General features: G+C 37.7%; 1 protein-coding gene across 1 annotated transcript in view; it reads left to right on the forward strand.

Moving 5' to 3' along the window:
* LOC147710814 (histone-lysine N-methyltransferase PRDM16-like) overlaps positions 1-15,774 on the forward strand; it is a 101,392-nt gene extending 85,618 nt beyond the window's left edge. Inside the window, exon 14 of the mRNA XM_086921557.1 lies at positions 7,812-15,774. Coding sequence (XP_086777683.1) covers positions 7,812-7,946 — 135 coding nt within the window. The 3' untranslated portion in view covers positions 7,947-15,774. The remainder of the gene's footprint in view (positions 1-7,811) is intronic.
* Positions 15,775-18,027: the final 2,253 nt, after the last annotated feature.

The following is an 18,027-nucleotide window of genomic DNA, read 5'->3' on the forward strand; positions in this document are numbered from 1 at the left end:
CCAAAGAACTGTGTGTACATGTATCTTGTATATTGATTCGCTTAAAATCTAGCATGGATCAAGTTCTCTCAGATGTACCTTGGATACAACATAGTAGCAAAACTGATGTCTTCCTAGAAAATTGAAGAATATTTCCCTTTGAGTAATTGTATATGTAAAACATTGTAAATGTAAGACACTTCAGCCCTAGTTCAGTAAAACATTGAAACAAAGAACAGTCTACAGTAGTGTTTATTATCACTTTTCCCTTCATTCTACTTCTGCCCTTTAGAGGCCTAGGTGACATTTTAATTACACTGGAGTAATCAGAGAACTTTGACAAGTATGCGTTATTCTTTTGATGCAGAATTACTGAAGATTACACCATTAGGCCAGTTCGCAAAATTAGGATAATTAAGCGCAAAACCCCTACTTTACGAGCACTGTAACAATTAATTTAGTGAGCATGAACCACTGCTCCTGTTTGTGGTCTGTTGCATTTAGTGCTTTTGTCCTTAGGGGTAAATACATCCTCGAGTGTAATGTGGTCACAAGGTTGCATTTTGTGCTAAGAAATTGGCACTAAATGTTGAGTTACACGCCTCCCATAGTTCCTCCTAATCACGTGAAATTTAGCATAATTTCACTACAACAAATGACTCAAGTTATGGCCACCCCTACTCCTTAATAGGGGTGGGTGAATAATTCCGCTCTGCAGGCGGAGTTCCCAGAGTTTTGCAGACTCACACAGGAATTCTGGCAAAACTCTACCTACCGCTGCATGGCAGAGTTTTTTCTTACGCGTGACTCGCCAACTTTAAGTTGGTGAGCAAGAATTTGCTTCCACTTGCATGATTTTCAGGTGCTAGAACGCCTCCCAATGAGATTTCTCAATGCGGGCATTCGCAGCAGGTCACAACCGTTCGCTTTGAGGAAGCTGCTGCTTGAGTAGAAATCAACTGAAGCGGCAGAAAGAATTTCCACCCTCTGGCCGGGGTGCGTTTGTGCTGATTTTAAAAGCTCCTGGCGCTAAAAATCAGTGCGAGCAGTATGACATGCCGAAATCCCCCAGCACGTAGAACTCTGCGGAATCTCGCAGAGTTTTTATGTAACTCCATGGAAATCCATGGAGTGAAAGTCCGCGAGTTCCGCCCACCCCTACTGTTTTGCACTGCGGGTATGAGTATATACATTTTCACTAAGAGGAACACAGTGATCTTCTTGACCAGTACCCACCAGACATTATGGACAGTGTCCAGTGGTGGTTCTGCTTTCAAAATAACTTTGTCATCCACTAGATTTTCTCTTAAATTTTTTTCAAAATGAACATTCTAGTTGAGATTCTTTCAGGCTAACAAAGCCAGTCTTTCTTTAAATACTCTAATAGTATGTGTTGGCATACGAGTAAAGAAGATTAAATTAGACAAAATACTCCTGTGATAAATTAATAAACAGTACCATTTCGTTAGGGCACAAAATGGCCCCAGCTATCTAGCACTGACCCTTCTTCAGCTGATAAAGAGGAACCTCCTGAATATATGATACTGTTCCGATCTCTGCAATATAGTGAGTAGACAGGCCAAGTTTTCTCTAGAAAGTCTAGGGGAGGTAGGGAGAAAAGGGAGTGAGTGATCATAGAGTGTTTCCTTTGTAAATTAATGTATTGAATTTTGAGTTTCAATTCTGATTTGCTGCAGTGACCTCACCATGTTATATGTTAAGTCCGAGATTGAAAAGTGTTAAGTGTTGAGTCTTGTCCTCATAATGACCTGTAAAATATAAAACCAACTCTCGTTCACAGAGTAATTTCAATCATAAACATGCATTCACAATGGCAATAGGTCTGGCTTCTTATTAGGGGAAGTGTTAGCCTGTTGTAGAAAGCAAATCCCACAATGAGGCAACACCATGGGCTACAACAATGTAGAAGCTGATGGTGGGACACCTTTGCTTAAAGACTGCAGAATTTACCTGTATTTCTAAAAGAAGAATGTTATGAAAAGTAGAGCAGACGGTGACGTCTGCCTTCTAAGTGTTGAAAGTAAAAGGTATACATGGCTAAATGTGTCATAGTGCATATTTTTGACAAAGGTCCAGTATTTTCATTGCATCTTTAAAGAAAGCCTATATCTTTACCTTGTGACTAACCCACCTCCCATGAATCTAACATGTTGTCATGTAAGAAGAATAAAGTAATCGAAGGCTCAAATGTTGTTAGTCAATAGCACAGTGTTTTTTATGACAGGATAAGGCATCAAAATAAGACACACTTCCTAAATAAATAAACCATGAATGGGCAATTCTAATTTTATGTCAGCAAAGTAAATACATAGAAAAAGTCACACTGAATCAGTTAAAAGCTATGTGCCATATTCCATCTGCAGTCAAACTAAATTACTATTTGATTCCCCATGTCCAAATACTAACAGGAATAAAAATGAGACAATGTAAACATCTGAAATATTTCCTGACTTCGATGGACAGCCCATATAAGCAATGGTCAACAATAAAAAGGATAGCCAAAGGGGGTGACTCAAGCCCATTCTCGCTGTCTACTCCTTTTTATACTTTCCTAAAGAAAAGATGACATGAGGACATTTAGACAAGTAAATCAGTCTTTAGACAGACCTAAAACATATTCAGATATCTCTGCAACCCTCCAAAACTGTAACTAATAGGGCCTAAGAGACAATAACATTACAATTGATAAACCTTTTTTTGACATTGCTGCTGGTGACATAGCCTTATGTACTATGGTGATAATTGCTAGCAATTCTGTAATAGTCAACGACCAGTATTGGAATCTTGTCTCAAGTGGTCACTAACAAAACATTGATAATTTGTGTTAGTTGCCCCAGATGATTTTTATTGAACATAAGTAGCTCTTACTATAGAAAAGGTTGGCGACACAACAAATACAACAAAGCCACCCAAGTGACACTATGTTATTTTACAGTTCTACAACATTTTTGTATTGTTTTATTGCCAGCCTATTCCTAAATGCACACACAAGTTTGACGAGATGTCTTCACACAACTATCAGGTGTCAAGCTTCATCATAGGACATCCACACACACTCTAAAAACTTTGGCTTGATGGCCAGCAGGCCTACACCCTGTAATCAGGGAGGCACTTAATTCTAGCTCAGGATCCATGAAATAGATTAAAAACCAATGTGATGGCCCAGTCTGTTTTTTACTATGTAGGGTACCACTTGGTATTAAAAATGAGGTGTGGAATAGCGGGGAAACAGTAACCCAACCCACTATGATCTCATAGTTGTGTTGGGGTACTAGAATACATTTTTAGCTCTCTGTTTTATTCTGTTTTATTCTCCCACACACAAGTGACCACAACAAGATAAATGAATCGCTTCAGTTTAGAAATGAGAACCCCATGCAGAAGTGCACGTGATATGTTCATGGCATTATCCAATGTGAATTTGTATCATGTTAGCACCCCTTTCCAATGCTACCACCAGAGATACCTAATGTAGAACTTTTAAGAGTATTTAAATCATTGACATTTTTTACAACAGAGGGTACAATTTTAAAAGTCAGTTTTATTTTTTGTCTTTTGATATGCTTACTACAAGTTTGTAAATAAAATCCCGGTGACAAAAGGAAACTGCCCAAAATGCATTGAGGCAAGAGTGCACTCTTTTAATTATTACAACTTAATGAATTTGAAATTCAGACTGATCAATAAAAAAGTTCGATTGTAGATCAAATTGTTTTGAAGAATCGAACAATGAGCTGTGCTATACATTCATGTTTTATGAGTGCAGTGATCATGGTTTGATTTGTGCTTTACTGTACAGGATGAGGGAGGAGCACAAACTCATTTGTATGGGGAACATACTTGTTTAAGTCAATCCGTCCCTGCAGTCTTTCATTACAAGTGAACGGTGTGCAGGGAAGTTTTGGAATTATCCACTGATGGAATACATCACCCATCACAGATCCCCACCACCCCACCTTAGTATATGGCATAAATGCAGTGGAAAGAGACTGGTATCCACCTGGCAGTACTGTACCACTTCTTAGGGAATTAGGCTCAATATATCTCAAGCACATCTGCATACATAGCTATCTATATTGTCTGAATATAACTTTTATTCAGAAATATCAAATGAGGTTTATTCTTTGAGATTCTGCAGTCACCACAACAATCAGATGTGGTATTAAACACTCTTACAAGTCTTGCCCTATGTAATGAGCTTGCACTGATTCCTGCAGATTTTTCCACATTCCAAGCTCTTATACCGGAACAAATTCTACTGGCTTTTCACTGGGTAAATATGTCCACAGAAAATCTCAGAATGAAGGTATTCAGTGCAAAATGTCTATTCTCACTCCAACCGCAAACTTCTGTTTACATTCAAATCAAGATTTTTTGCATATTTGCTGTAAGGGCCCCAGTGACCAGTTTACAAAACTTGAAAAAAAGATTGGAACAATAGTGTGTAGAGTTACTCGTAAGTTTAAAGTACATTTCTGGTTTGTTGGAATTCTACAAGAATTACAATAATACTGGATTTCAACACAGGTTGTACGTAGTCTTTGAGGGCTCCATTGTATATTTCTGCTTCTATAAAATTCTACATGTGTACAATTCTGCATACATAAATGTGATGCAATAGTGCACTTTCACTTGTACCCCTTTTGGTACTCACTTTTAAAGGTAAAGCTACTCAAAAAGTAGATGGTATCGCCCCTCCCTGATATTCCTCTCTGCCCATCTTTGGTATATTTGGAGAGAGGTGCATTAGAACCTGGCACATTTTACCTAAATTTAGTAAGGCCACAAAATCCTTGCCTATCATTGCTTATTAATAGCACGGTGTGTGGGTAGGAAGTGCGTCTATCTATGCATTACAATAATGGTAACTTGAGAAGCAGCCAGTGATAGTAAGGTTAATGCTGATCCAAAGACCTACACTGTGCAGCAGCTTCTGCTGAACACATATTGTTCTGCGTGGTGCTGCAAGAGGATGCATAGCATGAAGGCTCGCAGTCTAAGGATGCTATCACTGGCAGTAGAAGTGGAGTCCAATACTCTGTCTAAGACATTTTCAGGTAACTGCAGTCTGACAACACAAGTGTGTGCTTTGCATATTCTTACAATAGTACCCACACAACATGTGCGCTGTATGGCAACTCCATTCCTCTTGTAGCATCTTCTAGTACAGGCCATAATATACTTTGATGAATCTACCTCCATAAAAGGCAAACTGCTTAGAGTCAAGAAGAAAGTTGGAATCTGATGCCAGTATGATCATATTCCGAATAGGTGGCCAGGTTTTGGAATGAACACAACAATAGCAGCCTCACCCTTGAACTACAGGCAGTTAACAGAAAGATGCATACAACTGTGTGACTATCCATGTAATTAAGATGGTGGACATTGAGTTGGAGTACATTCTCAAAAAAAATTAGTTCAAAGCATGAACAGTGTTCATTCCTTGCAAAACTGCCCTCACTTTTACCTATGCCATTGAGGCATTATTTCCCTTTACTCCACAGGCACTGTTTTCAAATTAATATTTCCTTTTACAACTATGGTACATTTAAATAGTGGGTTTAATATTGATATTTTATACTGAATAAATGCAAATGTGCCACTGCGTATAAACAGTAAGCTTGAAAAAACCTCCAATTCTGAATATATCAAATAAGTGATACCATAACAGGGACATTTTAACTACTATGGCTGTGAACCAAGAAAGGTGAATGCATCTTATCCCTTGAAAATATTTGCCACAAAAAAAGTGGCATCATATATTCTACGCTGGGTGCTCTTGACTTCATGTTTATCCCCGCCGGAATATTTCCTGTGGTTTTGTGGTTGTGCGGTTTGGGGACCCACGGGGGCTCAAGAATTCTGACAGCACACGGCAGATTGGACTTGATTTCAGCGTGGTGCCCTGAACTCTGCATATTTTTTCCACCACCCCCCCCCGCATCACTTACCTGGACGAAATGGTGAACTCTGGGGGTTGCAGATTGCTCACACCACGCAATCTGCAGCTGGTGAGCAGGGACTCAGTCTTGGGGGCGGAGCAGAACACAGCGTAACAGCAAGGGGCAGGATATTTAAATAAACTGCTAATGACTGTGGGCGCTGAGGAAGGCTTTACGAAGCTGAAATGCCTTCGCCGAGCAAACTAGTCTGAATAAAGATGTCTCCATGGTGTTTATATACAAAAGTGAAAACTTAAAGAAATAAATTAACACTAGATATAAAAAACAAGTAGACTATTTCCTTTTTTGATGAGCTGGTACTGCACCGTTTAGTACTGTACTGTAAAGGCTGCCATTTGTCTTAGAAAATAATATAGTTCAACATAGGTTGTGTAGACAAATAATCTTCATTAGTTTCTGTCCCAAAGGCAAAACCTTTGTGCAGTTTGGACGCATGTTGGATATAATACATAATAATTAGAGTGTAAGTGCTTTTAGCACTGAAGACTGACATAATGCATGACACAGGTTAGCCACACACAGAGATTTAACCTCTGTTGCCTGCATATAAAATTAATAATTATTCCCTTGGTAAGCTCCTGACAAGTTACAGAAAAACCCACATATCATTAATAGCACATGTCTTAATACCTGAAAATTAAATCCACACCCCCAGGAATCTAAAAAGTTCCCATATCTAATTTTTATTTTCGGCCTTTTCTATATCATCTTGTACAAAACAATGATTGTTAACTTTTATGTTGGATATTTGCCCTAATTGTGGCTAGATTGTGTTTTCTTTCAGCATGCCTTTGGTATTTCTTTTACCAACTCTCCCAAAACTGGTTACTGTTTGAAGACAGTGCATGGTTCTAAAAAGTAGACTATTATGCAAAGTATCTTCTGGAAATGTTGACAAAATATGCTGTAGGTGGAAAGATGATCAAAGAATTTCAAAGAGTCAAATTAAGTAAAGGGACATTGAACACAGGACTGATTTAGGTTGTCAAATTAACTTCGGTGTGTAAAACAGATCAGTGCATGTCTTAGCTTGATAATCATCGTGCCCTTGTAGAAAGAAATGGAGATCACTAGCTATATTAGAATTGATAGTGTGCATTTCATGGCATTTATGTTATAGACCAAAGGGCAATGCGTTGCTAACTGTGCAATATGAGTAATAATGTTGTCACCAACTCTGTAATTTGCATAAATTAGATACAGCTTCATTGAACATTATAAACATAGATTAGTAGATCAGAACAAAGAACCTGTGTGTGTAGGGGTCCTCTGCTCTTGAAAGGAGTAATCTGGAAAAAGGTGCAAATCGGTATGCCACTTTGTCATCTACACCCATCTCAAACTTAGAATGTCAATGATCCCAACAATTTGTTGTCCAAGGCACTGTCTGTTTGTTGGGTCACAAAAGGTCAATATACATCAATTCTTCTACGTTATGTTTATTTGATGCTCTCACTAATGACATGATAGTCTTTAACATGCTTCAATTAATCAATAGTCTTTATTAGATTTGACTAAAACCAATCATAAAAGTACTTAAAAAATACTAAAGTAGTACTATCAGGAAACTGTCCCCCCCGAATGAGTAAAGGCACAACATCTCATTCATATGAATGAACCACTCCAGATAAAAACCAAGAGACATAAAAACAGACAGTTGGCAAGTCTAAAAATATAAGATACAATAGTGTGGGTCTGACATAAAATTCTGTGCTAACAACAACAGGCGAATAAACTTAAAATGTAATCTAGAAAATTGGCATGCATATTATTGATTGCATTACTCTAATTCAATTGGTAGTTTTAATATTCAGTTGTTTATATATACATTTCTCCTCCCCCTTGCAGGCTTATGCAATGATGCTGTCTCTTTCTGAAAATGCATCTCTTCACACTTCCTCCCAGAGTTCTCTGGACGCTTGGCTGAACATGACAGGCGCAGCCTCTGAGCCGGGGTCTTTTAACCCCATCCACCACCTTTGAAAGGGTCAAGACAGCATGGAGCCAGAGTCCAAATGAGAGGGCTGATTCCTGCAAAAATCCTGCAAGAAGCTAAAGCAAGCAGAACATGAGTTGGAAGAAGTCAATGTGGCTTTTGAACTTGAGATGAAATACTTTCATGATTTGCTTGCAACTGCTGAATCTTCTTCAGGACCAATCTCTCCATCTACATTGCAATTAATTTGACAGTCGGAAAAGTCTGCCAAATAGAAACTCTGTGAAGCAGTCCTTAAGAATCACCATGTGGAAGAATACCAAAAGACACCAATTGAATCCACCATTACCCAGTAATTGGGCATTTTGCATTCTTCCAAAGTTGGCAATCAGCGATGAAAACCCAGGTTTACTCATTCTTGGCACATACATTTAATAAAACAAATACAGATCACTGTCAAAGGGTTGTGGGCCAGAGGAACTGTAGCTAGCCAAATATATTAGAAATATGAAATTTACAAGTTGTTTGACTTTGAACAAAAAAAATCTTTTCACTGCGGAACAACTTCAAGCATTTGGGAGAAAACATTTTCTAAAAGAAAGATGCCAACAAATTACTGTTGCATTCGCTTAGAATACTTTGAATATAAAAGGGCTGATGGTTGCCACCGGAATGAACTAGATTCCAGATATATCACTGTATCAAGATGGCATTTTATCTTACTGTTTGTACTGTATGATGAATAGAATTCCTATGATCTTAAATTGAATATTGCAAATAGAAAATGGTTTACTTGGAAATCTGTTCACTATTACAAGCTCACTTTTCCTTCCCACTTTTAAAGGATCCTTGAAGTATTCTGTGGAATTAAAGGTGCAAGCAGTGTTCCAACATTTTATGATTGCATTAGAACTGCCCCAGAATAAAATTAAATGTGTGCCTGCCACAAAGTGACTTTTAGTCAGAGGAAATGAAAGGAGTTTGGAATCCACAATATAGACTGTCCTTTACAGAAGCAAAACTTTTCCTGTTCCCAGTGGCACTTCCAATTCCTCACAGAGGCCCTGCTACAGGTCTCCGGACAACACTGAATTTATGTCCAAAACCTTTGCACATGCTCTACCTGAAATGTGGCAAAACAATGTCCAGCAACAAAATTAACCCCATCTCTTTACGGAAGACTAAACATTCCTCAACTAGGCACTTCTTTGCTTTTCTATGACATTAATATACTTCCCACCATCCTTGGGATTCTAAATTATTACCATAGAGGCCAGTTTCATAGTGAATCCATGATTTGTTTTTTCCCTTGATGGAATATACCTTAATCTGTACATAACTTGTAATTTTTTATTCTTTTCTTATTTTATTTCTTCTATAATAGTATTTTTGCATTAGATATTATTGTGAAGAAATGATGTTAATATAAGTATCTAGTGACGGACCAAAATTGTGTAATAAGGTTATGTGTTGTATGATAACCAGGGAGTAGGACAACTTTATGTGCCAAATAACCCCAACTAATCCTGCTGTTCTTGCTACCAGTTTTCCAGACAATCATGCGTTTTGTTCAGTTGATTTGTAATGGCGTTTGCTTGTAGGAAAATCATGTATTTATTTGTCTTTTGTGAATTCTTTAAGGAAACCCTATCAGTCATTTAAATATCTCCCAAGTTGTCCTTTAGAACTCACACATGAAAGAAAAACATGTAATGAAGAACAGAAGCAACTGTGAACTAGTTCATATGAATATATGCCAGAGATCCAGTGCACCAGTCATGTTAACTACAACAATATACTCTAGTTGCAAATAGGCATAAATGTCACTACTTACGCATTGATACATGGAAAGTCCTACTTAATATAAGTACCTAAATTAGAGCTGCACAGGAATGGTAATGGCAAATTCTGAATTTTTCTCAACATTAGAAAATTCTGCAGTCTTTGGTAAAGGAGACTGTTAAGAAGATATCACTTCATAGAAGGTGAAATCTTACTAAACCATGAGTGGTTGAACATATCTACATATCCCAATGATTTGGAAAAACATACAACAGATTATTTATCATTTGCCCCAAATGGCGTGTTGGCATGTGGAATTAGAGTGGTGGGCACTAGAAGAGCTTGCAATGTATTACTGTAGGTATTCTGAATGCAGATCTGATTAAACAGTAGTGTGACACCTTTTAAGCGTCTCTGACTTTGGGGACTGGAATGATTGGAGGAAAGTAGCTTGTTTGTCCATTAGGTTGTGTCCCTCACTTTCAAGAGGTTTTCACTTGCTAGTGGCATTAAATAGTAAACAACATTTTTGCTTTACCATGGGTAAACTATACACACACATTAACTATCAAGTTAAGAATTTGCTGGTCAAATTCTATTAAGTTGATTCAAGTGAACACAAGCGTTTTGCCAAGAATGACGTTCTGCAGATTTTTTGATGTTGTATGGTCTAGTGATCTAAAACAGTATACGAATCATACTACTTGCTGATAAAGAGATAACCCTGTGGTGCATAATATCTGGCTGGGATAAATTAAGCAGTTATCTATATCTCTAGGATGAAAAGTGGAGAAAGCATCTCACCAAATGCAGAAAAGGACCTTTAGAATTTAGGATCACTTTTTCTTTCCTATTCTTTACAATTACACCCTTTTTTCGATCATTACACATGGTTGCCCGCTGTACACTTAGTGGACTAAAAAACATTAGTGGCTTCTTTTCCATTTTAGGAAATAACAAGGCCCGCTTGTTGCAGGTCATAGTCCGATTTTCATTTCTATAGATTTTCCTAGATGTATTTCTTAAAAATAGACAACTCTATCTTGAACGTTTATTGAAGTGGCAAAAGTCACTTCCAATTCATCAACCCATTTAATCCTCCTTCACACCCTACCACCTCAAATATTCAAGGCACATGAATAAAGCCATACCAGAAAACCAGAAAAACAACAGCATTTATGATTTGTCAGGCAGTGGAACAGAAGTCAAAGCATGTGATCTATATTTAGTGGATAAAGAAGTACAACATATCAAGGTTGGGAGGGTAAGACTGGAGAATAGTGATTAACATCTTCTGTGACTGGCACACGCAAATACAGCATCATTCTATGTTTAGTTTAGCACACATATATTTGACTTTTAGGGGACTAATACAATACTACAATAACATTTCATTGGTTGTCTAGTGATGCTGTATTCTTAAAGAAAGCTATAGTACCATATATGCATTCCTAACTATATATTTGTCAGTTTTTTCCAAAATTCTGAAAATAACTATTTTGCATAAGGTGCAGTATTGTACAATCCAGAATATGAACACAGGATTCATAAATAAGCGTTATATAGTAAAAAAGAGAAATTGTACTCAAACTTTGCAGAATATACCTTCATGATACATACTTTTCCTCACATATTTGCAAATGAGTATGTCGGACATCCAGTTTCAATCTATTTCTCATGCAGATTCTTTGAAGTGTTGCATAATTTCAACCATAGTTTATAGTTGAAGTCTTTGGCTAGGTACTGCAAAGACAAATTCCTAGCCGCCTGTGTGTATTCTGTTTTCCGTTGATCCATCAACCACAGAAGTGCATCATATTGATGCTTCTGTCTCCAAAATGCTTATCGATATAAGAAGATATAATTTCGAATAATATTAATAATTGCAAGGAGAGATTGCATTTATACATAATCATTATAAATTCAAATGAAAAAGTTGCTTTTCAGAACTGTGATGGCTTACATTCCTTTATACATACATTTCCCTTTTTATTTTAAAATAAGTATGCTGGCCAACTAATACTACTCCTCTTGTTTTAGACCTAAATGTTCTGGTCTTTGTCATGAATCCTGTGTGCTCTGGTACATAAGCCCCCAACTTAAAGCTCTTTCTGTAGTTGTGCATGGTTGTGGTATTTGACAATTTATAAGGTAAAACAAAAGACAGAGTTTGCAATTAATTGCATATTCTTAAGAGGAAGTTGGGCCCAATAGTAGCCCTTTATCTTCCACTCTGTTGCACTGTGCTTCTGATATTTCTATTTTGTCTATTACAATATTTGACTGAAGATAGAACAAGCACAGGTTATGAATTGTTAAATGCACACAAGTTGTGATTCATTTGGCAAATTCAGAAGGTATTGGAATTTGGAAGAATAGAACACAGAGCACTACTACTTTTTCATGATGTATATTTAAACAGTAGACCATATCATTCAACTCATTCCATTCATACACTTATAGTGTGTTTTCAATCACCAGAAAATAAGTGGACTGTGCTTCTCTTACTTAATTTCACCAATCTCCCCCATGCATCCCATTACTCTTACACTCCAGGCACTGGCAGAAGATCTCATGGATAAACCTCAAATGTATTTCATATTCTGTATTCAGTGTAAGGAAAGGACCCATCCTTTGAGCAAAGGGCAGGCCTCACCACAGGAAGCAACTCCATGTGAAGCCTAATAATTGGAATCAAAGTATTAGTCTTCAGCACATTCTGCCATACTATTTTTGCATGATGCAGATATTTTGGACAATGAGTTTTTTTGCATTACAGATTTGAGAATTGTTTGATGCCTTATGGCCAGTGTCACCAACATTTTATCATGAGAAAATACAGTCTTAATTTATTGGGCGGCAAAATGGACCCACAGATATCAATTTATTTTATTCTTTAATTTAAATCATTAAATATATTTCATATAATCTTGTGATTTATACTTTACTCTCTAAAAGTGGGCAACCCACATATGAGAAGATTCAATCTTTAACTGCACTTAGGTAAAGTAAACTAGAATTCCTAACAACCAAATTAATCATTATATAATACTGAGATGGACAAGAAAAACACTTGTCGTTAATTACGACCCTGGCGGTCAGACCGCTCGATAAGAAGTTGGGCAGTCGGCCTCCCTCAACACCTCCTACACAGACGGGATCATGGATTCTTCAGCAGTCTTCAAAGATGCTGGGTATGTCGACTGTGCTGAGACAAGCAATGCCATCAGGATTACAAGTTGCCTTTCTGACAACCTTTTCATGGTAGAAACACAGCCATAAAAAGGTTGTCGTAAACACAAAGAAGGCCCAAAAATGGATCCCCCGGGGGATTTTACCTAGGGGGGGGTCATGCACGGGCCACATGTTTTGCCCCCTCTGCATGCACTATCGTGCGTGCACTGTGTAGCATGCATGACATGGTGCATGGTAACAGAGCGCGCATGACAGTGCAGGCGCTGCACCACGGCGGCATCACCTTAAGACTCACATAATGAACCTGCTGCCGCTGACAGAATGCCGCAGTTGCGGTGGTCGAGTAATACGGCTGTCAGGATGCTGCCGGCTTGACGGTGGTCTCCTGACCGCTGACACTCTGGCATGGCAGTCTGACCGCTAGGTTCTTAATGAGCCCCTAAGTTTGTTTGCAAGCTAAATCTACCATGGTTTACTGTCATAGATAAGGCATTTGTCACAGAAGTACACAAGTAGTCAAATGTAAAACTACAAGTTAAGAAATCTAAAAGGTGGCACTGTGCATATAATCGAGAATTGGCAAATAGAAATAAGGTAACATGGGAAATGTAAGGGAACTACTGTTTTTTTTAGAACTGCTTGGTTTGTAGATCATAGTCCATCTCCAAAAGTCTAAGAATTAAAACACCATGCAGAACAAATGTTCTTTAAAGCTACCAAAAGCCAAATTAAGATGGTTCTCCTAGCTACTTTAGATAGAAAGAGAACTTCTCCTTCCATTTAACAGTATCCCTAAAACCATAATATTCCCAAACTCAAAATTGATTGAACCTTACATATGCTAGCAATTCAGTCTTTCCACATAAATACACACAATAGCTCACTGAGTAGAGTTGCTTTCATAAAGAAATTAGTACATTCATCAGTAATTGTTGCACTATTTTGAATCGCATACTTACAAATTAATATAAAAGTGATAATTTCTTCACTTTTTCACTATTACTAGAACAATGTCATTATCTTTACTTACCACATTTGATCCTTTCTTCTGGGTGACTAAAGCGTTCCACTGTAAGTAAGGATAAATTAAGATTGGGTTAGATTAGGTTACCACGCTCTGTTGAACGTAAACTGGTCCTATAACTGCTAGTGTATGTTTTTTCTACTATATTACACACTTTTTGAGTGGTGAATAACAGAGGATTTGATTCAGTTCATCCAAATGATTACTTCTTCCACTAAAATGTTACAAGAAACATCTCAAGTACAGGCCTTCAAACGTGTTAGTCTCTGGGATCAGGTTGTTAGTATTTGAAAATAGTTTTGAATTGATGCCACTTAACTACTGGATCTCACAAAAACACAATCAATAGGGAGGGCTTCATAATAAACTGGCGCAGATGCTATTCCAGATTTTTCACAGTGTGTACAAAACCTTCAACTCATGCCACTTTTCTTACATTATCATTCCAAGTATTTTTTCTTATTTATGCATAATCAATGTTTATATATACCACATTGGGTGTCAGGTTCTTATATGAGTTTGCATTCACAATAGCTCACAGATCATTTTGAATAATTATTTTGACTCGAAAATCCTCCCAAGCCCTATCTACAAAGTAAGCACTTAGAAGGGCAACCACCAATAAACCGTTCCTTAGTTTCATGTTATGATAATGCACTGAAATGCACTTGTAAAATACCTAACATATCAGATATTTACATCTCACACCACAAATGTGTACCAAAACATCATTTGAGCTGTGTTCAATTTGAACAATACAGGGTCAAGGAGAACATAGGCAAAGAGAGGCATTCTTGGTATAGTTTGAGAGAAATCTTGTTTGGAATTTATATTAAGTACATTACTGTTGATCACTACCATGTCAGCAATTTTTGACTGATAGAAGCTTTGTCACATAGCCCTCAACCTGTTTCTCCATTGTAGCCATCTATACTGTGATAGTATCTTATTCTTTTATTCAAAAAAGGTTTGTTTCTGTCTGAGTAAAATTGTTACCACTTTTGGACATAGCAGCTTAACTTTCTAAAACTCATTTCACTTCTGAACAATCAATTGAAAGAAGCTTCCCCTACTATCTGTCAATTAATTTCATTTTGGGACATGTTTTGCCTGATAGCTCTTACAATTTGCAAACTATGTAATTTGAATATGTCTATATGAGTGTCCATATAGGCATATATTTATATATATTGTGTTTATGAGATCATGAACTTCTTCATTCTGTTATGTTTTTTATTTCCATGAGTTCAGAGCAAGAATCAATTTTGTTCTCTTCTAGATCTTCCCTGTTAGGCTTCTATAGTGTTTCAGAGATATCAAGTGTAAATGTCTGGTTTTCAAAAACAAAATATTGGAAACAAAACTTTTAGAAAGAGGACGGTGCTGGTGTCTCATTTCACTCTGGACTGTATATTGCTTCTGTTATGTTTATAAGTAAACTGTGCATGACGCGTGTTTAGCGGTCATTATTGTGTCTATTTGTGAAAATGTTTATAAAAACACAAAAAAAATCTGTAGATGCACTTACTGTATATGTGATTAGGTTCTATGTCCAAGATGAGACGTCTTGAACTGCTAAGGAAACAGAGAAGGCAGTTGTTAATTAATATGGAATCACTCATGGGAGAATAAAGAAAATACAAAATATGTGTAGAAAATAATTCAATAAAATGCGATCTTGCAAATTCATTTTGATGCTTGTGATAAAGAAAAAATGTATTTGTGTAGAAAATTCCTTAAAAATAATGAATAAGAACCCTGATTTTGAGGTTAATGCTGTAGAATAGGAATGTATACCAAATGTAATCTTTCCAGTGCTACAATGAATTTATACATGAGATTGATATGCAATAAAACCTGTGTGCTTTTCTAAACTATAGTGAAATGTTCTTTATTGAGTTTAACATAGTAGAAACCTGGTTCATGTAGAAGAAAACATCTCCTGCAAAAAGTCAGAGTGCCAAACAATGATCTTGCTATGGAGACTTAAAATGAAACAACCCCATGACCACCACTACACATTGCAAAGATGTTTGGGTTTTGATCACAACATACATAGATAGCATAGACCAGCTGATTGAAATGATAACAACAAACTCTTCTCCCCATTCAAATGATATTTTCCTACGAGACTTCAATTTTCACTGGTAGGATCATACTGACAATCAGATCAATCTGCTCAAAGCCTTCCTGGAAGAGCAATCGCTGGTTCAGGAATGCCATCTTCCAACCCATTCTAAAGGCTCTACCTTAGACAGGATCATCTCGAAAGAAAAAGCTATTGATAAGATCGAGATCACCCCCTGCGACTGGTCGGATCATCACATCATTACCTTCCAAATACCCCAAATAAAAACTAAAATCTCCTCACAATCAATAAAACCCAGAAAATGGGTTTGTGACAACAAGGGCTCAACAGGGAGAACTGTAACCTCCTAATAAACTGGTAGAAGTCAGTGACCTAACGGAGCACTACAATAATACGATGACGAGCATAATAGAGGACATAGCCGCTTTTAAACTCAAAAGTATCCCTAACAAAGATAAAAATCATTGGTTTAACGGATCTCTCAATGAAGAAAGATGATCACTCAGACTCACAGAGCAGAAATGGAGACAACACCCTTCTTCACCCCATTTAATCCAACTAAGACAAGCCAGAAAGGCCAACTATAAAAGCATACTTAATTCAAAAAAGACTTCTTTAGAAAAGAACTGGATAATGCGAAAAACAGACAGAGGAAACTCTTCGAACTGCTAAAAGATCAATCCAACAAAACGGCCAAATCTGCACCAACAGCTACAAAATTGAACATAAGCAGAGAAGAATTCTTCTCCTTCTTCACAGCCAAAGCCAAATCCATGGTGGTGGAGCTCTAAAAGGCAGCTGAGTGACACTTGATCGAAAAGAGCACCCCACCTAAGCCTCAACATCAACCAGCTCTGGAAAATGCCTAAAAATAATGTGTTATGGTCAGAATTCAAGCCCTACGTTGACATATATATTGCAAAGATTATCTCAACAATAAAACCAAACAATCACTTCAATGATCCTCTACCTGCAAATTGTTTGTCTACAATAAACCATCTTCTCATCCCCCTAATGGACAAAGATTATCAACGCTTTGCTATCGCCCGGCTCATTACCGGACAGCCTAAAACAAGGTAAGTTACTCCAATCTTTAAAAGAAACAACAGATAATCCCTCAGACCTCAACAATTTTAGACCAGTAACAAATATTCCCATGCTAGCCAAAGTCTTGCAAAAATGTGTACATCAACAACTGAGCCAACAAATCGCTGAATTCAAACTGATGAATGACTTCCAATCAGGATTTAGACCAAACCACAGCATGGAACAGCAATTCTGCACATTGTGGATGTCACTCTACTTGCCCTTGACCCCAACGAAACCTGTCTCCTAATCCTGCTCGACCTGTCACCGGCATTCGACGCTGTAAACCATGCCAAATTACTGGAATGCTTGAAATAAAGGATGGGCCTAGAGGATACTGTCCTAAAGTGGTTTAGTTTGTTCTTAAAGAACAGATCGCAAACATTCTTGAGAGTGTGTGTACGCGAATGTGAGTGTCCTGAGGCGGAAAGCCGTGTCGGATTGTGTGCGAGGAAGCATCAGTGATCGCTATTTTAAAATTGCACCTGTATCTTTCTTTTTGCACTTTCTTCGTTTTTAATTACTTACTGAGCTTACTACGGCCATTGCACTGATTACTAGGTTTTGACCACCTTGTTCTTACCTTGCCCCGTTTGTCCCCACCACAGCCGAGCAGGTGCTGCCGGGGTCCAGCTTTTAATTCACCATCTTGGGTGAGGAGCAGGCGAGCGGTCTAGTGCTCGGCCCCTCTCACCCGCGCTCCCATAAAAACACCAAGCTAACTCGCGAGCACCGATTGAGAGTGTGTGTAAACGAATGTGAGTGTCCTGAGGCAGAAAGCCGGGACGGATTGTATGCGAGGAAGCATCAGTGATCGCTATTTTAAAATTGCACCTGTATCTTTCTTTTTGCACTTTCTTCGTTTTTAATTACTTACTGAGCTTACTACGGCCTTTGCACTGATTACTAGGTTTTGGCCACCTTGTTCTTACCTTGCCCCGTTTGTCCCCAC

This window comes from Lissotriton vulgaris, chromosome 5 (genome assembly GCF_964263255.1).
Source record: "Lissotriton vulgaris chromosome 5, aLisVul1.2, whole genome shotgun sequence".
Classification (NCBI taxonomy): domain Eukaryota; kingdom Metazoa; phylum Chordata; class Amphibia; order Caudata; family Salamandridae; genus Lissotriton; species Lissotriton vulgaris.